General features: G+C 36.6%; 1 protein-coding gene across 2 annotated transcripts in view; it reads right to left on the bottom strand.

The window, feature by feature from the left end:
* Window positions 1-24317, bottom strand: part of LOC150109817 (kinesin-like protein KIF11) — a 575645-nt gene that overhangs the window by 529824 nt on the left and 21504 nt on the right. For both annotated transcript variants that reach the window (XM_090396826.1, XM_090396834.1), the window contains exon 3: window positions 18329-18402. In XM_090396826.1, coding sequence (XP_090252952.1) covers window positions 18329-18402 — 74 coding nt within the window. The remainder of the gene's footprint in view (window positions 1-18328; window positions 18403-24317) is intronic.

Below are 24317 nucleotides of genomic sequence, written 5' to 3'. Positions count from 1 at the left end.
GCATTGTACATCAGGAATAAACTGGTTAAAAAACCAGTAACAAAAAATATCCATTGTGGATATTAAAAAAAATTAAAAAAGCATTTTGAGTGGGAATATATCACTGGAAACTCATTAAATCATTTGAAGCATAAGGTGATTTTGCCTTACCAACTACCAAGCTTAAGCTGATACAAGCCATCAGCATTTGTACAAAAAAACTGAAATTTGCTACTTATTTAGCTTATAACTAGGGGATCTTGTTTCATATTTGTAAGCCTGAATGTTTTCAAGAACAGCATAATAAAAAAGCCCAGTCTCATCAGCATTATAAAGCTGTGATAAAATGAGGCCATTTAGATATTGAAAGGCTCAACTTATTCTTCATTTGCACCTAAAGATTCACCACAGGTTTTTATTGACAATGTCTTGACACTTTTGAAAATTCCACAGCCATCCATCACGCCCCGATATTTTAGGCCCATATGATTAGCAAGCCTTTCAGCAGCTGACTAACTCAACATCACTAATACCACTTGTATGCTGCTTCCTCTAGGTTTTTATCTACCACTCATATTTTCTACTACCAACTGTAGAAGTGGTCTTGGAACAATCAGCTACACTATTTAAAAAAAATAACTTAAAGAATTTGCATTAATTTTATTTTTGCAATGTTCTGAAACTTTACTTTTTGACTATGTTGCATACATGCGCAATGGTTACACCATCTTTAAACTTCTTAATCAGTTCTAGCTTTTATGCAACACTCAAGTTACACCTCTTGATCCCACAAGGCCATAATGATAGACAAATATTATGTATTTATTATAAAATATGTAAAACTCACAATTATACAAAAACAACCAAGATGTAAACAGAATAGAACTAGTTTTGAAGGAAACTTGTGCCATAGTATTATAAATTATCTACATGTAATCACAAGTATTATTTATTAAATATACTGCCAAATGTTTCATTTTGAAATTAACAAACTATTGTCAGTGGCTTAAAAAAACATGTAAAAAGACTTTTTTTTACAAGGTAGAAAAAAAAAACAATTCTACAATTTGTTGATTTTAAACTGAAATATTTGGCAGTATATTTCATAAATAATTTTCCTTGTGTTTATGTGTGGATAATTTATAACAGAATAGGGCAAACCGCACCAGAAGACATAGCGTTGGTGCACACTGCTAATCACTTCCCTTCTATTAATCTCCTCCCTCACTTAGAGGATGTATATCCTCAGCCCAACAATAGATACATGATAGGATAATGTTGACTCATTAACCCAACCTTTTAGTATACTCTAATCATGAGGAAAAAAAGTTCTACATTTTTCATCTGGACAGAATTTTTTTTTTTTTTTTTTTTGCATTAAATCATGGGCCTACCATACTTTCCACATCTGTGTTTTGAATACTTATGATAGTAAAGTTACATGCTAATTATGATCTCAGGAATAATTAACTCATTTAGTGCAAAAATATATGTAGGAGTTTTTGGAAACTAAAGCTCTCATGAAAAACTTGAAAATGTGTGACTTACCAAGAACTGAATAGGAGATTCTTGGGGCACAGCCAGGAAGGAGGCCAAGGGGGCATGTCTCCCCCCAAAAAAATACTAGAAAAATTTCCAAAAATCTTTTCCTAATTAAAATTATTTTTTTTTAAATTTATGTTGTGTCATGTCTTCTGTTTCTATGCTACTTATGAATTAGCAGTCACATAAGGTGGGAATATCCTGGCTGCTGTGAACACAGGACAAACAAAGTAGTGCCCAGGCGCTGCTTTGTTTGCCTGAGCCGAGCTAGAGGAGATCGCAGGTATCATGCATCGGTGATCACTGCAGATGCTCAGTCATAGCTCATATGCTATGCATAGTGTATTCTCAAATCATCTATTCAACTCCCTCCCCAAGATTAAATCTTGAGCGCACCACTGGTCATACCCATTTTCAGTTTTTTCCTGAAAACTTTGGTTTCCAAAAACTCCTGCATATATCTTGCACCATGATTGCTATTGCTACTTCCAGGCTAGAGAGCAGTTTCCTTGTGTGTGTCCTACCCAAACAGAGTCATCTTCTTTCCCATTATTTCAAGCAAAAATTACCAGTAATTTACAAGACTCGAGATATGTAATGAACAATCCTTCACAAATGACTAATGAGAAGTGACAGCAGAGCATGAAACAGACAACAATGGTAGGCCAGTAGAGATAGAACAGCTATGAAGAATTGCATATGATTGGTGTGGTGTTAACAATAGATCATGTGACCCAAAGATAAAAGCAAGCCATCAATTTTTGAGTTGAAATGCTGAATTCTATAATATCCAAAACTGCCATAACAACATTCACTATATATTTCTTAGTTTTAACACATTTATGAATTTTAAAACACATCTGGTTCAATTTTATTGCTGCTTTGCATTTGAGCTGGCCAGTGGATTCACACACAAACTAAAAACAATAGTTTTTAGTTACTATTTGCCAGTGCAACATATGGTTTTGCTTGAGTCTATAGCATAATTTTTGTGGGAAGGGGACATGTGATTCATTGGTTATGCTGTTTTTATCCCAGTTGTCTCTAATTGCATTATTTGTTGAAAAATGTATTACATAGACTGCAAATGTCTTGGTACTTTATTCATCATCATCATCATCAAATTCCTGCCATGTACCCTCAAGGGGTGTACAGGATATGATAGTACTACATGAAAAAAAATTACATCATTATTAATTTCCTATCTACAATTTTCCTCCAAATCAGTCTGTTACTTGTCAACACTCCAATATTATCAGATCTTATATTTCTATCGTCTAAAGCACTTTGTACCGTATCAATCCACCTATATCTTGGTCTTCCTCTCAGTCGTTTTCCTGCCAACCTGGCAGAGAACACTTGTTTTGCTAATCTTTCCTCGCCCATTCTGTTTAAGTGATCATACCACCTGAGATTAGCTCTGCTAACGCATTCCTGGATGCTGACAATGTCAAGTTCTTTCCTAATATCCTCGTTTTTAATATGATACTGCCATTGATGCCATCTGTTCACGCCTACAATCTTTCTCAGGACTCTCATATCTGTGGTCTCTAGTCTTTGGTCTAAGTGTTTTACTTCTGACCCAGCTCTCAGATCCATAAGTTAAAACTGGTTTGAAGACTCTTGTATACAGCTAATTTAGTGTTCCGACTAATTTCTCTCTTATTCCATATGAATTTATTCAATTGACTTCCCACCATACCAGCTTTGCTAATTCTGTTGTCTATTTCTATATTTAATTTACCATCTTCAGTAAAAATCGTGCCTAAATAGCTGAAATGTTTTACTTGTTCCACAGGTTCTCCATTCACAACACAGTTGACATTTTCAATGATTCTGCCTATTTTCATTGTCTTTGTCTTTTTATTGCTGACCTTCATACCATATCTATTACAAGAGCTATTCAATTTAGTCAGAGAATCTTGCAGACTTGTAGCGGATTTATTTAGAAGTATAACATCATCCGCATAAAGCAAAGAGCTGACATTAACATCTCCAATTTTGATATCATGTTTAATACCACTTTCCTTCATAATGTGATCCATATAGATAATGAATAACAGAGGATAATGTACATCCTTGTCTCACACAAGATTTAACATTAAACCATCTTCCTGTACTTCCTTCAATTCTAACTGCTGACTTACAACTCAAATAAAGACTAAGTATTGCTTGATATAATGTCCCATTGACACCATATAACTGCAGCGTATTGAAGAGCTTCTCTCTTGGCACCTTGTCATATGCCTTTTCCAGATCGACAAAACTTAAATACAGATCTTTGTTATATTCCCATGCTTTCTCGACTATTTGTCGTAAAGTGAAGATCTGATCCTGACAGCCTCTATTTGGCCTGAATCCAGCTTGTTCTTCACCAAGCTTTTCTTCCACAATTCTTCTCAACTGTTTCTCAAGTATACTTGCATAGATCTTGCCAGGAACACTCAGTAGGGAAATACCTCTGTAATTCTCACATGCAGTTTTATTTCCCTTTTTATATATGGGTACTATGAGAGCTCTACTCCAATCATTGGGAATTCGTCCCTCTATCCAGGCTTTCTGAACTATGCAGTGCAGCCACTGTAAGACTCTTATACCACCATACTTCAGCATTTCTGGTCGAATATCATCTACTCCTGCTGCCTTTCCACATTTCAAGCCTTTGATGGCTTTTTCTACTTCAAGTATGGATATGTATTCCTGACTGCATGCCTGGTCAGTGTTTTTTACCACTGTGCTGTCATCACTGCTTGTTTCATTTAGCAGTTTTTCAAAGTAATTACTCCATACTTCAAGGATATCTTTTTCTCCTGTTTTCATGTCACTTTTATCATCTCTAATTCCTTTTATAACACTCTTTCCTCCATTCTTAAGCTTCTTCAACAACCTCCAGAATATTTTGCCACCTTCTTGATATTTATTTTCTATATTCTTGCCAAAATTCTCCCATGACTTTTGATTAGCTAGTTTTACACACTGTTTAGCTTTCTTACATTTGTCTCTGTATTCTGTAAGAGTAAAAGCTGACTTATTTGCCAGGAACTTTTGATATGCTTTCTTCTTTTCCTTCACTGCCTCTTTAACTTCCTGTGTCCACCAGGGAGTTCTGATTTTTTTATCCTTGCACACAACCTCACCACATGCCTCTCTGGCAGAATCAATGTTTTCTTCAGAGTTTGCCACTGAATCTCCAAGGCTTGATTCCTGTTCGCAAACTCTTTCATTTTCTTTTCGATAATCTTTCCGTATTTTAGTCTACAGTTCACATCTGAGAGCTGCTCAACTTTTATTCGCTTTAAAACTTTCTTACATGTTATTCTTTTCAATATGAAATTCAATTTTATCCTGCTCAAGACTAAATAGTGGTACCTTACTTGGTACCTTATTCAGTGATACAATAATTATAACTGCTTGTTTTTCTTGCATCTGCAATAGTAACTTGCTCCTTGCAGTAAACAACATGCCCCGACGTGAACGTGTTTAAGCATTTTCACATGCAAGGTATATATGCAAAACTTAATTTTTTTTTGTAAAATAAAATCAGGGGTGCGAGTTATACATGAGGGAGAGTCATGTTTGAGTAAATACAGTAAGTTATTGTTAAAAGCTATGTGAAATGTATTATCAATATTCAGGATTATGAAGTGTTATCTGCACGTGATTAGATTGCATGCATATCCTTATTTCCTTTGCATGTGTGCATAGATAGGCTTATAATTTCTGGTTTGCTTAAGCTTGGTAGGTGTATGCAGAAAGTGATTATGATGAGATTTTCCAAGTCCAAATTATAATTTTTGTCAGTGTCCATGTCTGTCCACATTTTTATACCTCATGATCCGATTTTCATTAAAGTTGGAAGCTGTATGAAGAAAACAATTTTTTTTTTAATATACATTGTGGTTATGCAACTTTGAACATTCAGCTATAATTTACTTTTCCCTTTTGCTTTATTACCTTCTTGACTTTCTTCCTATTCATATTTTTTTTTATATATAAGGGGTGCTTAAGGGTCAAAGCTGTATAACTGAGAGGAGACCTCCACATAGCCTTTAAAGGAATGCGGAGAACTGACCAGGGCTTCTGACCTAATGTCCAATCCTCACCTTCTCGTGGTGCACCCTGTTGGGTATCTACTTTGATAATGAACGAACGAGGATGGGCTGGCAATTTGGGATTTAGCCGACCAAATTGTATTCTTATTGGTTAAACCAAAATAAAAAATGATGGTACAACATGACAAAATTTCATGCCGGCTGGGGCGTCGCCCGGTTAAACAAGGCCCCCGTTGTTTTCGCCAGGGAACCAGGGCGAACAGCGAAAAGTCAGCTACTGGAACAAATCTGAAAACAAACCCCAACTCAACATCACCAGAGTTAAAGATCGGTACTATCAATGTAAGAAGCCTGAATGGCAAAGAAATGGAGCTAGCTGAGGAATTAGATAAGTACCAGATCGACATAATAGGGGTGACTGAAACAAAAAAGACCAAAACTGGTGAGATCTTTCTGAGCAATAAATACAAAATGTTATATTCAGGCAATGACAATCAAGGAAAAGAAGGAGTAGCCATAGTATTCAACACAAAATACGAGGCTAATCTTCTTGAATGGCAGTCAGTCTCAAGTAGAGTGATGTGGGCAAATATGAGAATGGGGAACTGGACAATGAGACTTATTTGTGCCTATGGTCCCACAGAAGGTTCTACTAAGGTAGAAGTGGAGGAATTTTTTGAGGCTTTAGAAAAAGCAACTGACACAATGAAAAAGGAAAATTTGGTCCTTGTTGGGGATCTAAATAGAGTAGGAAATGATTGTGAGACATACAAAAATATTTTGGGAAAATTTGGAGAAAAGAGCAAAGCTAATAATAATGGCAAATATCTGTTGGATTTCTGCTCAGGACATGGACTGGTTATTACTAACACCATGTTCCAACATAAAAATGTGCACAAATTCACATGGAGAGAAGAGGCTAGGAATAAAAAAAGTCTCATTGACTATGTTATTGTTGATAGTGATGTTTTCTCCCTGGTGCAGGACACCAGAGTGTACAGAGGATTTGAAATTGGAAGTGATCACTATTTAGTCTTGAGCAGGATAAAATTGAATTTCATATTGAAAAGAATAACATGTAAGAAAGTTTTAAAGCAAATAAAAGTTGAGCAGCTCTCAGATGTGAACTGTAGACTAAAATACAGAAATATGATTGAAAAGAAAATGAAAGAGTTTGAGAACAGGAATCAAACCTTGGAGATTCAGTGGCAAACTCTGAAGGAAACATTGATTGATTCTGCCAGAGAGGCATGTGGTGAGGTTGTGTGCAAGGATAAAAAAATCAGAACTCCCTGGTGGACACAGGAAGTTAAAGAGGCAGTGAAGGAAAAGAAGAAAGCATATCAAAAGTTCCTGGCAAATAAGTCAGCTTTTACTCTTACAGAATACAGAGACAAATGTAAGAAAGCTAGACAGTGTGTAAAACTAGCTAAACAAAAGTCATGGGAGGACTTTGGCAAGAATATAGAAAATAAATATCAAGAAGGTGGCAAAATATTCTGGAGGTTGTTGAAGAAGCTTAGGAATGGAGGAAACAGTGCTGTAAAAGGAATTAGAGATGATAAAGGTGAAATGAAAACAGGAGAAAAAGATATCCTTGAAGTATGGAGTAATTACTTTGAAAAACTGCTAAATGAAACAAGCAGTGATGACAGCACAGTGATAAAAAACACTGACCAGGCATGCAGTCAGGAATACATATCCATACTTGAAGTAGAAAAAGCCATCAAAGGCTTGAAATGTGGAAAGGCAGCAGGAGTAGATGATATTCGACCAGAAATGCTGAAGTATGGTGGTATAAGAGTCTTACAGTGGCTGCACTGCATAGTTAAGAAAGCCTGGGCAGAGGGACGAATTCCCGATGATTGGAGTAGAGCTCTCATAGTACCCATATATAAAAAGGGAAATAAAACTGCATATGAGAATTACAGAGGTATTTCCCTACTTAGTGTTCCTGGCAAGATCTATGCAAGTATACTTGAGAAACGGTTGAGAAGAATTGTGGAAGAAAAGCTTGGTGAAGAACAAGCTGGATTCAGGCCAAATAGAGGCTGTCAGGATCAGATCTTCACTTTACGACAAATAGTCGAGAAAGCATGGGAATATAACAAAGATATGTATTTAAGTTTTGTCGATTTGGAAAAGGCATATGACAAGGTGCCAAGAGAGAAGCTATTCAATACGCTGCAGTTATATGGTGTCAATGGGGCATTATATCAAGCAATACTTAGTCTTTATTTGAGTTGTGAGTCAGCAGTTAGAATTGAAGTACAGGAAGGTGGTTTAATGTTAAATCTGGTGTGAGACAAGGATGTACATTATCCCCTCTGTTATTCATTATCTATATGGATCACATTATGAAGGAATGTGGTATTAAACCTGATATCAAAATTGGAGATGTTAATGTCAGCTCTTTGCTTTATGCGGATGATGTTATACTTCTAAATAAATCCGCTACAAGTCTGCAAGATTCTCTGACTAAATTGAATAGCTGTTGTAATAGATATGGTATGAAGGTCAGCAATAAAAAGACGAAGACAATGAAAATAGGCAGAATCATTGAAAATGTCAACTGTGTTGTGAATGGAGAACCTGTGGAACAAGTAAAACATTTCAGCTACTTAGGCACAATTTTTACTGAAGATGGTAAACTAAATATAGAAATAGACAACAGAATCAGCAAAGCTGGTATCGTGGGAAGTCAATTGAATAAATTCATATGGAATAAGAAAGAAATTAGTCGGAACACTAAATTAGCTGTATACAAGACTGTGTTCAAACCAATTTTAACTTATGGATCTGAGAGCTGGGTCAGAAGTAAAACACTTGACCAAAGACTAGAGACCGCAGATATGAGAGTCCTGAGAAAGATTAGAGGCATGAACAGGTGGCATCAATGGCAATATCATATTAAAAATGAGGATATTAGGAAAGAACTTGACATTGTCATCATCCAGGAATGCGTTAGCAGAGCTAATCTCAGATGGTATGGTCACTTAAATAGAATGGGAGAGGAAAGATTAGCAAAACAAGTGTTCTCTGCCAGGTTGGCAGGAAAACGACCCAGAGGAAGACCAAGATATAGGTGGATTGATATGGTACAAAGTGCCTTAGACGATAGAAATATAAGATCTGATAATGTTGGAGTCTTGACAAGTAACAGACTGATTTGGAGGAAAATTGTAGATAGGAAGTTAGTAATGATGTAATTTTTTCATATAGTACTGTCATATCCTGTACCCCCTTGAGGGTACATGGCAGGAATTTGATGATGATATATATATATATAAAAAACAATTATCATATTTTTATTTGCTTCCTACCCTTTACAGATTGTGTAGAATGTCAACCACCAAAGAAAGACGTTCAAATGAAGAGGATTAATATCCTCTTCATTTAAATGACGAACCTTAAACTACAGGGATCTGGTAAGTCTTCTGTGTAAAGAGACATTTTGAAACTGTTCATAAGAACTTAAACAATAAAACTGAAGTCAACAAGAACAAAATTAATTTCTTGTGAGCTGAGCAAGAAATTAATTTTGTTCTTGTGATGGGAAGTATATTAAAGAAGCATGACTAGAATGTGCTCCTTTCCTTTGAAAATTTTCCAGAAAAGGTGAAAATTATTCAGCACATTAAATAATTGTTTGGAAGTAGAAAAACAGTTAATGATAGGATCTTAAGTCTGAAAGGAATACAGCAGAACCATTAACAAAAGATTTGGCTTCATGCAAGTTCTTTTCTATTTGTGTTGATTAAAGTACAGACATTATATCAGCTAGGCTAGCTATCTTTGCTCAATTTTGTAGGGTTGATGAAATATGCAAAGAGATGAGTAACCTTGTGACACTACTTAAGTGTACCACTGGGGTTGAAATATGCAAAGCAGTTATGAACAAATTATCTATTTGACAAACTGATATTTCAAAAGTGGTATCCATCAAACAGATGGTGCACCCAGCATGATTGGTAAGGAAGCAGGATTTATAAATCTGTTTGCAAAACATGTTGGTCATCCACTGATAGGTTTTCATTGCATCATACATGAGACTGTGTAAAAGCTGGCTTAAAGGAAATTCAAGAAGGGATGCAAACAGTAACCTCATCTTATCTTCCTTTTTACCCTCTTTCGCCCTGTGGTGTTGAGGGTTAATTAATCATCGGACCTCAAACCATTCACAGGATAATGTGGTCAGTCCTATGACCCAGTGTATCTTATATCTATAGTGTTGAGTTCTAAAGGCCACTGTCCACCCCAAGATCCTTCAGCTCCTCACGTCACTGATGGGAATTGAACCTAGAACACTCCTTCCCCAGGAGTATGGTTGCAAAGTGCACAGCCACTAGGCTAATCAAGGTTGTTAATTACATTTCTGCATGTGCTTTGAATAAAAAGACAATTTCAGAATCTATTGAATGATGTGGATTCAGTGTACAAAGGACTAATAATGTACAAAAATGTTTGTTGGCTTAATAGAGGTCTTGTTTTTGACCAATCAAGAAATGTCTTAAAGAAATGTATGACATCATGTGGGTTTGTAAACTGATTTTTTTTTTTTTTAACAGAATTTTGCAAAAATTTAAATGACTTAAACCTTAAACTGCAGGGCTCTGGTATTGTTTGATGAAAAAAGGCATTTGAAATGAGACTAGGAGTTTAAGAGGGATGTAGACAGTGAGATTCAGATATTTTCCAAACCTAAAGAAATACATCAATGAGCTCCAAAAGGATGACAAAACAGACTGCCAATGTTTTTAAAAGCAACTTTTAAATCACTGCATTAACTGTTGAGCAGTTCTAAGATTTGTTAAGTTCAGAGAATTAGAAGAGACTGCAAAATTCATTGTTTCCAGACACAATAAAACTGGATGAATTAAACTTACATATGTTTTTGTGGATAAATATGGATGATTTTGAAATGCAGTTAATTGATTTTCAAAGTAGCTCAATTTGGAAGCAGAAATTTGTTGACCTCAGAGTTGATTGGAAAATACTGAAAAGGTATGATTAGAGATGGAAGTGTGGAAAACAAGATACTAAGAACATGGAATACTATTCCCAAAACTTCTGTATGTTTAAAAACTCTTGCAACAGCATTACTATAAGTCTCTTAACAGGAGTAGCCTTAGAAACTAGTAGTGCATGCATATCTCTAAAGGTCACAAAATATAAACCCAATATAAATTATCTGTCAGTGGTGCAACAGCAGAAGTCTCACTGATGTTTTATTTATTCTCTAGTTTTGATTTGATGTTTTTTACTAAAAATATTATAGATTAACTTCTGTTTAATATATTATGTAGATAAAATAATTTTATTTTATCTGTAATTTCTATGTATTACTCATAAGGGATTAAGAATTAATAAAAGAATATCTTTAATTTTTTTTATTGTATTAAAAGGATTATGAGATTGTGCACTATAATATATTGGAAAAACTTGCATCTGATTGATCTATATATCAATCATCCTAGTGACGTGGAAGGGAGCAGACATGTCCAAGGTTGTTCCTGCCTAAAGTTGAATATTGTGCAGTGTCATATAATTCAAATCAACTTGAAGTTTTATACTGCATAATCGTAAGCACCTGATCTATCAAGTTATAAAATTTTTTAAATTTGTGAAGCTAGGAAAAGTTTAAATTTTTTAAATATTCATTGTTCCTTTGGTTGTTACAACAATATGCCCTTGAGTGCTGGGAAGTTGTGATAGTTTACATTTCCCCAAAGCAATGGCCAGTAAAAACCCCAGTATATCACCACCAGCAGCCGTTTCACACCCAAGCTCAGCAAGATTCCAATAATCACAGTAAAGATGACAGTCTCAGCCCACCAGACAACAACGGACAAAGGTCAGTACTCTTTTATGTCAACATTGTACCTAATACCTCCACGTGAATTAACACTACTGGGACAACGACCACCGAGCATGCAAACATACAGCTAACCAACCATGTTTCCCGAGACAACAGAATAGTCATTTTCACAATTGAAAATGACTACTAGAAAAGTACCTAGACACAGTAGTGCAGCATGTTCAACCAAAAAATATAGAGTTGCTGGAACTGTACAAATGTACTTTAACAATGCATCTTGGTCTGAGACATTAATTGAAAAGGGAATAAACATCAGAATATGCCATGTAAATGTCTCACCAATCGTGCTAGCTCCCACAAAAGTAATAGTGTCAAATGTCCCACCGAAAATAACCCATCAAATGCTTCACAGACTACTGTAAAAATACAGTGCAGTAACAGGTAAAATCTGAATGTATGAGCCTCTATAACTAGGCCTGAATTCGCTCACATCAAGAGCTTTAGAAGACTGGCTCTAATGCACTTTGGCAACAACACAATCAGCTCCATACCTAAAATAAAATAATCAACACAGAAACGGATGGAGTATCCTACACCTTTTATATTACTGGTCGCTGCTTAGTGCTTTTACTGCCACGAGGAAGGTCATGTAAGGAAGTTAGGCCCGTATATACCCAAAAATGAGAAACCAGTTAACAGTACTACCAACCCTAGCAGATCAGAGAACCAGAAAACAGCCAACCCCAAAAAACAGAGCATTCCTAACAAACAACAAAAGTCTCATGGAAACAATTCTCAGTCAAATACCGAGAGGAGACAAAATCAAGTGGTGGCACTAACGAAACCCAAATTTCAGAAGAACCTCCACCAACATCGATTAAAAGCAATTCTAGAGAAGAGGAAACAGAAAACAGATGACTAACTCTGATAAAGATAAAAATAATGAAGAGGAACAAAAAAACAACCAAATACAAACCAGCACAGCTGCAACAGGGTCTTTGCCTCCAAATATTCCAGAACCCTCCTGGAACAGCCTGTAGAGGGGGATGAGGAGATAGAGCTTCTTGACGACTCTTCAAGAAGCTCTATGTCCTCAGATGATGAAGAGGAACTGGAAATGCAGATCTTCCTCACACTGAAGGCCCACTTACAAATGAGCAGCTTTAGAGCATTCTAAAAAAAAAGTTAGAGGCTCTTCATAAAAACTGCTGACAGCATATGACTACACTGCTGACATCAGTGGCCTTATCACCCAGCTGGAAGAATTAAGAACCATTCTGGCAGGAAAAAGAGGAAGAAAACCATCAATTATAGGAATAGAATATACTACCTGATCAACAGGCTTGAATCCCAGCAGAAGTATAACTATCTGTATTTGGTGAAAGGATTACCACACCAAAAAAACTAAACCATAAAATAATGAGCACTTCTCATTATTTTATGGTAAACCTTCTCTCACTAAATGCTAGAGGATGTGCCACACCACTACGAAACGGGCTTGTCCTACAGCATATCCTTGCCCATCGACCAGAAATAGTTATACTGCAGGAAACTAACTTCTATTGCAGCAGCAAAGCTTCAGATCAACACTGGAGGAACTGGCCATATACCATGCACCATTGTCCTGCCATACAACTTCATGGATCAGGAGTAGGATTGGAATTCACCAAAACAGCACCCTAAAATTAGGAAAAATCAATACCTTTCCTGGCTGTGCAATATATGATCCACTCATTACTCAGACAAGAAAGAAAATACATATTAAAAGTTTATTTTGCACTTGGTTAGACTATAATAAATTTAGTTTAATCCTTTATCCAAGTGTAAGCAAACATAGTTTTCACCTGAAAATATCTTCAGGACTGAGGTAAGGTGGTGCAACTTGGAGCCTTTCTGGTGTTGCACCACCTTACCTCAGTCCTGAAGATATTTTCAGGTGAAAACTATGTTTGCTTACACTTGGATAAAGGATTAAACTAAATTTATTATAGTCTAACCAAGTGCAAAATAAACTTCCAACATCTTTCTCTAAATCCAGAGTAATTCAATAAGGTGGTACACCTGTTAGCAACTCTTATAGGTAAATATGACCTCTCCTATTGCTTCTGCCTTGGTATCTCCACGTTTGGGTCACCTCCCACTGACGAAACCTCAATAAAGGTTGAAACCGGTCTGGGTAGTGGCCCTTCCCTTAATGCAGTATACATATCTACAAGGAGATATCTTAGTATCTCCCATAATGCAAAGCACAAGTAATAAATTTAGTTTAATCCTTTATCCAAGTGGGAGCAAACAAAGTTTGCACCTGAAAGTATCTTCAGGACTGGGAAAGGTGGTACAACACCAAGGCACTCCTTGCAAAGGTGGAGCAAGATACCAACACTCCTATCTCAGTATCTCCCATAATGCAAAACATCTCCTTGCAGATGTGTCTAATGTTATGCATTAAGGGGAGGGCCACAACCCAGACTAGTTTTGACCTTTATTGAGGTCTCTTCAGTGGGAGCCAAGCCCGAGTGAAGATACCAGGCAGAAGCATTAGCAGGTCATCTCTACCTATAGGAGTTGCCGAATGGTGTGCTACCATTTTTTAATAAATTTCTCTGGATTTAGAGAAAGATGTTGAAAGTTTATTTTTCACTTGGTGAGAGTATAATAAATTTAGTTTAATCCTTTATCCAAGTGTGAGCAAACTTTGTTTGCTCACACTTGGATAAAGGAGATACTGAGATAGGAGTGTTGGTAGCTTGCTCCACCTTATCCCAGTCCTGAAGATACTTTCAGGCACAAACTTTGTTTGCTCCCACTTGGATAAAGGATTAAACTAAATTTATTATACTCTAACCAAGTGAAAAATAAACTTTCAATACTGAGACAAGGAGTGATGCGAGCTTGGTCCACCTTTGCTTGGAGTTGCACCACCTTACCTCAGTCCTGAAGATATTTACAGGTCCAAACTTTGCTTACACTTGGATAAAGGATTAAACTAAATTAAAATACATAATATATATGCCACAAAGCAAACAGCTTGCAGTGCAGGTACTAGAGTTCATCTGAAACCACCTCAGCAAAGTCTATGATCACCTCATATTAGCAGGGAACTTCAACTGCACTCTGCATCCTGCAATGGACAGAATGCCAAGAGCATTGACACTCATTAGCTCAGCTTCTCCAGGATGTAATAAATGACTGAGCTGATTGATACCTTCAGACACTTGCACCCAAATGAGAAAATGTTCTCCTGGAGGGAGAAAACTGGTAGGACCTACCAGTGTCCTATACCAGGCACAGCTTCGATAGATACTACACACTATGCATACAATACCCTACATGAGTCTCATACCATCCATCTCGTGGATAAGACCATGATTCCATCCCGAGCATTTGCATTCCTAGACACACCGGACAGAAAGGAAGAGCATACTGGATATTTAATAAACAGCCTACTACAGGATACAGAATATCTCCAAACCTCCAAAAACTATATCAAAACTCTGAGATATACCTATTTCCCAATCAATTTCCAAGTGGTGGTCACTCTTTAAATCTAAAGTTAGGGTATTTACCCAAAAATACCAGAGGAATTTGAATAAGCATTCAGTCCTTAAAAATCTAACAGCAATTACATCATCTGGAATCTGAAGAATACCAGTCCTTAGGTCACCATATGCTCACACCTATAGCACTCTGTAAGAGGAACACTAATAAGAGCACGACACAAACACATTAACTTTGCAAATGCACCAAAGTATTTCTTCTCGCCAGAAAAATGCTAACAAGAGTGTATCACTATATCTACTAAAACAACAGATAGTGGAAACAGAAAATCATGACTTGATATATACCTTGCAGTATTACAAAAATTTATACCAAGCAAACTCAACATCTATGGATGCCACGAATATAATTCTCTCCGATGTGAAAAGACCAGCAACTAAGCGTAACACAGAACTCCCCATCATGCCACATGATTTGAAAGCTGCCTGCACCTCCTTACCTAAAGATAAATCTCCTAGTATAGACAGACTCACCACTGAATATTACCAGTCCTGGGAGTAGTTTGGACCTATCCTCTACAGAGGATAGGTCGACGTGAATACCAATGACTTCCCACTCAATATGACAACATCTGTTATTAAATTCAATCCAAAGAAAGGAGACATGATGAAATTAGGAAACTGGAGACCCATCTCCATAAACACAGAATGTAAAATTATATCAAAAGCCACTGCCAACGAACTTAAACCCACTCTGAACAAAATAATAAATAGGCATCAGAGCTATTCCATCCCTGGACGATCCACGAAAACTTACATCTCATAAGCATAGCCAATAACAACAGTGAAACAATGGGTCTTGTAACATTAGACCAAGAAAAAAATTCCAACTGCATTGAACACCTATACCTATTCAGCTGCTTGAAAGCCTTCAGCTTAGGCATCATTCATTCTATTAAGATGTTGTATGCCAAAGCACACTTTTGCATGAAAATAAACAGACTTACCATAACTGTACCATACAGCAGAGGTATTAAACAAGGCCTCATAACTTTCCAGTCCTCTTTACACAACTGCCATTGAGCCCCTTTTGTGTAGATTAAGCATACTGCTTAGGGCATCCTGTCCTAAACTTTCCTACCAAACCATAACCTCCTGACAGCATATGCTGATGATGTTACAATTATAGCCTGCAAAGAAGAGGATTTCCATAACATACAAGCAGCCTCAGGAGCCAAACTAAACGCACAGGACTGTGGTGTGGCAAATGAAAAAAATGAACTGATTCTCCAATGTCTGGTCACTGGTCCACAGAGGGAAACAAATACCTGGGGATTTACTTAGGAAACATGCCCTCTTATGTGGATAAGAACTGGGAAACACTAAATAAACATTTCAAGCAAGTACTAGGAAAGTGGGAAGCAATATGAGCCTCTGCCTCCACAAGAGAGAGAACAATAATTGTTAACCAAATAGCCACCAGTGTCCTTTAGCATACACTAAAGATTCTCTCACCACCAATGCAATTCAAACAAATAAAGTCAACCATCTATCGATTCATATGGAACAAAAACTGGCTTTCCTACTCCAAGCTATGTAGTTCTCTCAAAGATGGAGGACAAAACTTTACCTCCATTGACAATAGGATGACAATGTTCCACACTATTTCTCCTTAATACCCTACAATAGGAAAAAGCACAAATGCACCACTGAATATATTTTCACCTCTGCCACTAGAGGTCTCTCTCTCAACAACCTTAAGAATGACAACAGCACACGTGCCAGTGAATCTAACAAACTTCTACAAAGATGCCCTTCGAAGATGAAAGAAGCTAAGCCTCCAGCACACAGTGAAGATAGTATCACTTCCTGAAATCCTTATGGAACCCATCTTCCACAACACGATGGTAAGAAACCTGATCATTCAGAAAGAGATTTTCTTTCCTCTATGGAACTGGCAAGGCATGAGGATCTTGGGTGACATTCTTTCTGAGCCTCACCTGGTGCTTTCCAAAATCGCTCGAAAAACTGGAATACAGCAATCAGGCTGAGCAGATACATACTGTAAAGGCCGCTTTTCAAGCTGCTATGCCTGTTAGCATAATAGAAGAGAGGCTTAGCCCTCCTAACTCAGAAGACCCAGTGCCTATCTTTCTGATAAAAACTAATAATTCATGGGAGAAACTTACACCCAGCAACACTAACACAAAACAGTCAAACCAAAGCACTTTATTAAAAAATCTAGCATCATCCCACCAAACACTATTTCAATGGGACCTACCATATCACACAAGAGCTATCAAACCTGATGCAGATATTCAGTGGAGAATGTGGCATAATGTATTACCAACTCCAACTATATTACAAAAATTTAACTCAGATGGGTGAGGAAAGAATAGCAAAACAAGTGTTCTCTACCAGGTTGGCAGGAAAACATCTCAGAGGAAGAACAAGATATAGGTGGGTTGATATGGTACAAAGTGCCTTAGATGATAGAAATATAAGATCTGATAATGTTGGAATCTTGACAAGTAACAGACTGATTTGGAGGAAAACTGTAGTAGACAGGAAGTTAGTAATGATGTCAATTTTTCATGTAGTACTATCATATCCTATACACTCCTTGAGGGGTACATGTCAGGAATTTGATAACTCAGATAACTGCCTGTTCTGCTACCAATCAAGAACAGTCCAGCATATCTACTTGGAATGTCCAGTCAACACCCAATTAATCAGTTTGTGTCAGGGAAATGGCAACTCTCACCTGTGGTAGTCTTCATACAGAAGAGGAGTAGTTCAATCTCGTCCATGCAGAGTCAAATAATCATTCATTGAGATTCATTCATTAGACATTGAGTAATGTCTGTAAGGAACATCTTACAGACATTACTTAAGCCATTAATTAGATCTCTCAACATACCTGAGTTCAGCTTTTCAAACAGCACCTTTGTACAATTACAGAAGACAGGTGACTCTTGCACACATCACTTGCTCCTTATTCTTGATTGTTAACAGTTGAACTCATATGTTAAACTTATTGTCAGATGTACTCTTTACTTAGCCTACCACTTTGAAGAAACCACTAGTCCTCAGTACATAAAATTAGTATATGCATGCTATATTGCTTAATGAATACTAATAACTTCCTAGTCATAAAATTCCATTATCAAATAATGTGCAGTTGACTATTTTCAGAATAGCATTGCACCTGCAGGCTGAGCTGAACTAGGACTGAAAAGTCCCACTTCATCCCATAGTAAACAAATTTCTTAAAAGCAAGCAAATCTGTTATACTTTACACTCTGACTGTCAAAAGAATCAACAATAATAAGAACTCATTAACTTGATATAGAAATTTATTGTAAAAATAGATGTTTTTATATCATTCTATACATAAAAAAGCCAAGTTATTTAAAATGTTTTAAAAAACATTTACTTACGCAAACACTGTGCAGTTATATCCCAGGATTACTTCTTCTATTAGAGGTTTCACAACTGCATTATACACATCAATCTGGAAAATATATATACTTTATATTTAAAACTCTCCTTTTCATAAGTTCTCATATCAAATAATAAATAGTAATAAGAAAATTATCCTCCTCCTTCCCCTCCTCTTTTACCTTGTGGTGTCAAGGATGTTTCTACATTTTACTGCTATTATTATTACTTATAATTGCTTAAGGGTCAAAGCTGTAAAACTGCAAGAAGACCTCCACATGGCCTTTTTTAAGTAATGCAGAGAACCAACTGGGGCTCTGACCTAATGTCCAGTATTGTTGAGGGGGGGGGGGGGAATGAAAAATATGAAAACAAGAATCATCAATTTTCTTATATATACCTCCAAGGGATGTTTAGGTTATTATGATTAAGGTTCAGGTTATGATTAACCTTATATTATTAATCTCCTATCCACAAACTTCATCCAAATTAGTCTATTACTTGTGACCAATATCCATCCAGACCTTGGTCTTCCTCTGGATTTCTTTCCTGCTTCTTGGCATCAAGCACCTGTTTTGCTAATCTTTCATCACCCATTCTGTTTAAGGGTATCATAGCATCTTGGATTAGTTCTACTCAGATTTTTAAATGTTAATATTAGGTTAATTATTTATATCTTCATTTTTAATGATTCTGTCATTGATTCAGTCCTCTAATTTTTCTCAGAAACCTCACCTGCAGTCTGGTCTTTGATCAAGCATTATTTCTAACCCAACTCTCAGATCCATAAATTAAAATTGGTTTAAACACCATCTTGTATATTACTAGTTCGGTGTTTTGGCTAATTTCTTTCTTATTCCATATAAATTTATTCAGCTGGCTACCCACCATACCAGCTTTGCTTTGCTGTTGGCAGGCTAAATCTGGAACATCTTCACTAAAAACTGCACCTAAAGAACCAAAACATTTTACTTGTTCTATAGGATCTCCATTCAGAATGCAACTGAAGTTTATGTTCCTATTTTCATAGTTTTGGTATTTTTATTGCGATTTTTGTACAAAATTTGTTGCAGCTGTTATTCGATTTAGTTAAAGAATCCTGGAGACTTAAGATTTATATAAGAGTACATCTGCATAAAGCAGAACATGATCCATATAGATCATGAATAACAATGGAGCTAATGTGCATCCTTGTCTCACCCCTGATTTTACATACTACCATCTTGCTGCATTTCTTTCAATTCTAATTGTTAACTTAGAACTTAAATATAGACTGCTGCACTGTATAATTTTCCCATATAACTGGTGTTTGGAAAAGATTTTCTCTGGGCATCTTTTATGCCTTTTCCAGATCTACAAAACAAAAGTATAGATCTTTGTCATATTACCATGATTTCTCAACTATTTGTCATCAAGTGAAAATTGATTCTGACAACCTCTATTTCAACTGAACTCCGTTTGATCACCAGGTTTTTCTTCCACACAATCTTTCTCAACCTTTTAAGTATGCTTGGATAAATCTTACTTGGAACACTTAGTAGAGAAATTCCTCTGTAATTCTCATGTTCAGCTGTATTCTTTTTTTCATAGATGGCAACTATTAGAGCTCTACTCCAATCATCCTTGATCCTGACCAGGTCCTCCGAATTATGCAACGTGGCCAATGCAAACTTATGCCTCTATACTTATTCATTTCTGGTTGAATATCATTTACTCTAGCTGCTTTTCCAGCTTAACTTTTTAACAGCTTTTCTACTTCAAGCTTAATATGTACTCCTCCTTGCATTCCTCTTAAAAATTTTCTAATATCTGTCAGTGCTTAATTTAACAGACTTTCAAAGTAATTACTCCAGACATCTACAATATTCTTAACTTCAGTTTTCATGCATCTTCATCATCAATAGCCTCCAGAACATTTTGCTACCTTCCTGATATTTATTTTCTATGCTCTTACCAGTCTTCTCATAACTTTTGTTGAGCTACTTTCACACATTGCTTAGCTCAGTTACATTTTTCTCTGTATTCTTTTTGGTCACCTTCTGACTTATTTGCTAGGAACTTATAGAACTTTTGTAGGACTGCTTCTTTAACTTCTTGTGTCCACCATGGTGTTATTTTTCTATCCATGCAGACAAACAACTTCACCACATACCTCCATAGCTGAATCAATGTCTTCTTCAGAGTTTGCCACTAAGACTCTGAGGTTTGGTTCTTGTTTTCAAACTGCTTCAACTTTTTATCAATGTTTGCATAGTTGAGTGTACAATCTACCTGTAAAAGCTGCACCACTTTAATTCTTTTTAAAAGATTCACACATTCTGTTCTTTTCAATGCGATAACCATTTTTATCCTGCTCAGTACTAAGTAATACTCACTTCCAATTTGGAAGTGACTATCTTCTGTACACTGTTTCTTATTTCTTCTCTACATATTTAGATTGAAACATGGTACTAGTAATGACTGTCAGTGTCCTGAACAGAAGTCCAGTAAATAGTTATTTTTGCTATTTTTCCCCAAAATGTTCCTATGTCTGGTTTAATTCATTTACTACTCTGCTGTTCAGTCTCCAACAAGGATCACTATCCATTTTTGTTAGGTACCTGTTCTAATGACTCAAAAAATTCCTCAATTTTTTTCCTTAGAAGAACCTTCTAGGGGACTAGAGGCACAAATAAGTTTAATTGTCCATTTCACATTCTGAAGTTTGCCCAAATAACACTACTTGAAACTGCCAGTCAGTCAAGAAGTTTATATCCATGATTGTGCTGAATGTAATTGCTACTCCTATGATCATTATGCCTGAAAATAACATCCTATACTTATTTAGTAAGATCTCACCTGCTTTTGTCTTCTTTGTCTCAGTAATGAGAATTATGTCCATGTAGTATTTCTAATTGCTCTGCAAGTGCAGTTTCTTTTTGATTAATATTCCTTATATTGATGGTTCCTATCTTCAGTTCTTTTGATGTTGGATTTATTCTTCTTCTAGATGTTGAGCTGGAGATTGTCAGTAGCTGACTTTTCCCTGACAAAACAGCAGGGCCTTGTTTAACTGGGCAACATCCCAGCCAGCATGAAATCTAATCATGTAATGTCATATGCATTTGTTATTTAATATAATAAAAGAGTGCAATTTGGTCAGCTAATCTACAATTTACAATTCTACAATTACAAAATCTACAATTTTCCTCCAAATCAATCTGATACCTATAAATCTAACATTATCACATTTTACATTTCTATCTTCTAAGGCACATTTTACTGTATCAATCCATCTATATCTTGTCTTCCTCTGGGTCTTTTTCCTATCAAGCTAGCAGAGAACACTTGTTTTGCTAATCTTTCCTCTCCCATTCTGTTTAAGTGACTATATCACCTGAGATTAGGTCTGCTAACACATTCCTGGATGCTGACAATGTCTAGTTCTTTCCTAATATCCTTGTTTTAAATATGATATTGCCATTGATGCCATAACCCAGCCACTGGGGAGGGCAAATTAGTCTCTCTGCCGGTCCCAAGCCCGGATTAATGGGGAGGGTTGGCATCAGGAAGGGCATCCGTCCATTAAAAAAACCATGCCAAAACCAAGGATGAAATGTTCAATAACAGAGAAAGGACCATGGCTAGGGCGTACCCCATAAGCGACTCGCAGTTCTGTCGCCGAAGACTGTGAGAAGTGGGCTAAGTCTACTGAACCAAGGATGGGTTTGACTAAAGAAGCGAGTCGAACAGAAAGAAAGTGTAAAGTAAGAATCGGGTTGATGAATATGGGTATGATGAATGAGAAGAGTAGGGAGATAGTGGACATGAGAAGGAAGCTGAAGATCTTGTGCATGCAGGAGACAAGGTGGAAGGGCAATAAAGCAAAGGAGCTGACTGAGGGATACAAACTGTTTTATAGCAGTGTGAATGAGAAGGGAAGAAACTAAGTTGGAATTATCATCGATAAGGAGCTGAAGGGTGGAGTCTGCGAGGTGTGCCGGAATAATGATCGAATTATGAGCGTTAAACTTGAGATGGGAGGAAGTATGGCTACTATAGTGTGTGGCTACACCCCACAAGTAGGTTATGAGAAGGAGACATTCTGGAGAGAACTTGACCAAGTAGTAATGGGAATCCCTGATGGTGAGAGAGTGATCGTCGGAGCAATCTGAATGGGCATGTAGGAAGGCGACGAAGCAGTGAAGAAAGGGTACATGGGGGTTGGAGTAATGGTGAAAGAAATGAAGGTAAAAGAATCAGAATATGCTGTGGCCTTTGATCTGGCCATAGCTAACACGTGGTTCAAGAAGAGAGTTGGGCATCTGATAACCTATAAGAGCAGGGATAGAATGAGTCAGATTGACTATGTTATGTGGCATATGGAACATCTGAAGGAGGTGAAAAACTGCAAAGTGATTAATGGAGAAAGTGTAGCAGCATAGAACAGGTTGGTTGTGGTAGACTGTTATAAAAAAAAAATTACATTAAAACAAGATAACAAAATTTTACACAATTTAGGATGACAATTTCCCAGACTTTAGGAATAGTAAGAACATCATTACGGTTCAAATTAGGTCTGTGACGTAAGGCTTCAGGCACTTTATATAAACATTCATGTTTATATGAAGATCTATATAGAAATTTGGTTTTCTTCCAATGGATCCTAGTTTGGATTTTCAATGTGTTGTGCAAGGCCAGATTTCTGTGGTTTGATGAGACAGATATGGTCTTGATGTTCTAAAATGCATTTGTTGATGGATCTACTTGTCTGTCCATAGGACAATTTATAGGAGCATGAGACCTTGTACACACCAGGCAGCATAAGAAGTGAGAGTTTGTCTTTAGGAGAAGGTAACCAATTGTGGATTTGGTTGATTGGTTTGTAGGTAGCAACCAATTTCTTTATAATTTTTGAAATATGTTCAGAGATTCCTTTGACATACATTATGAGAATCCTACAGGTTTGTTCTTGTCTAGGTTGATGTGTGGGGAAGAGACTGATTTTTTTGGATTGTATCCATTTTGTCTGGCTGTATTTCTGATTATTTCCAATTCTTGGATTAAAGCACCTTCAGAGAAGCAGGTGTGTGTTCTGGTTACTTAATGATGCCAAATTTTTTGAGATAGATGGTGAACCAAAGAACTGAATGAAGCATCCTGAAAAAGTCTGCTTACGACAGATGGAAAGATCTTTTCTTTGAATTTGTACATCCAGGAAGCAAATACTGTGAAGATTCTTTTTCTAGCATGAATTTGATGCATAGATGAAGGTTTATTTCATCTAGGAAAAAGTGTAGTTCTTGTTCAGAATGACTCCAAATGGCAAAGACATCAACATATTGTAGCCAGATTTTTGGCTTAAGATTAACATGAAAATTTTTTCTTCCAGGTGTTCTAGAAAGAAGCTGGGTACAGTTAGATGGATAAGGGAGACCCCACTGCTGTTCTTTCCTCTTGCTTATAAATCTTAATAGGAAGACTCAGAAATACCTCTGTAATTCTCATTGTTTTATTTCCCTTTTTTATACACACACACTATGAGAGCTCTACTCCAATCATCTGGAATTGATCCCTCTGAACTATGCAGTGCAGTCACTGTAAGACTTATACCTCCATACTTGAGCATTTCTAGTCAAATATCTATTCCTGCTGCCTTTCCACAGTTCAGGCTTTTTCTACTTCAAGTATGGATATGTATTCCTGATTGCATGCCTGGGCAGTGTTTTTTTTACCATTGTGCTGTCATCACTGCTCGTTTCATTTAGCAATTTTTCGATGTAATTATTCCATACTTCAAGGATATCTTTTTCTCCAGTTTTCATGTCACCTTTATCATCTCTAATTCCTTTTACTCTCTCTTTCCTCCATTTCTGAGGTTCTTCAAAAACCTTCGGAATATCTCGTCACCTTCTTGATATTTATTTTCTTTATTCTTACCAAAGTCTTCACATGACTTGTTTAGCTAGTTTTACAGTGTTTAGCTTTTTTACATTTGTCTTGGTATTC

The sequence above is a fragment of the Typopeltis vanoorti genome, chromosome 1 (assembly GCF_054136105.1).
Source record: "Typopeltis vanoorti isolate ZY-2024b chromosome 1, IOZ_Tvanoo_1.0, whole genome shotgun sequence".
Taxonomy (NCBI): domain Eukaryota; kingdom Metazoa; phylum Arthropoda; class Arachnida; order Uropygi; family Thelyphonidae; genus Typopeltis; species Typopeltis vanoorti.
Note: the sequence above shows the minus strand (reverse complement) of the source record. Positions and strands in the feature narration are given on the sequence as shown.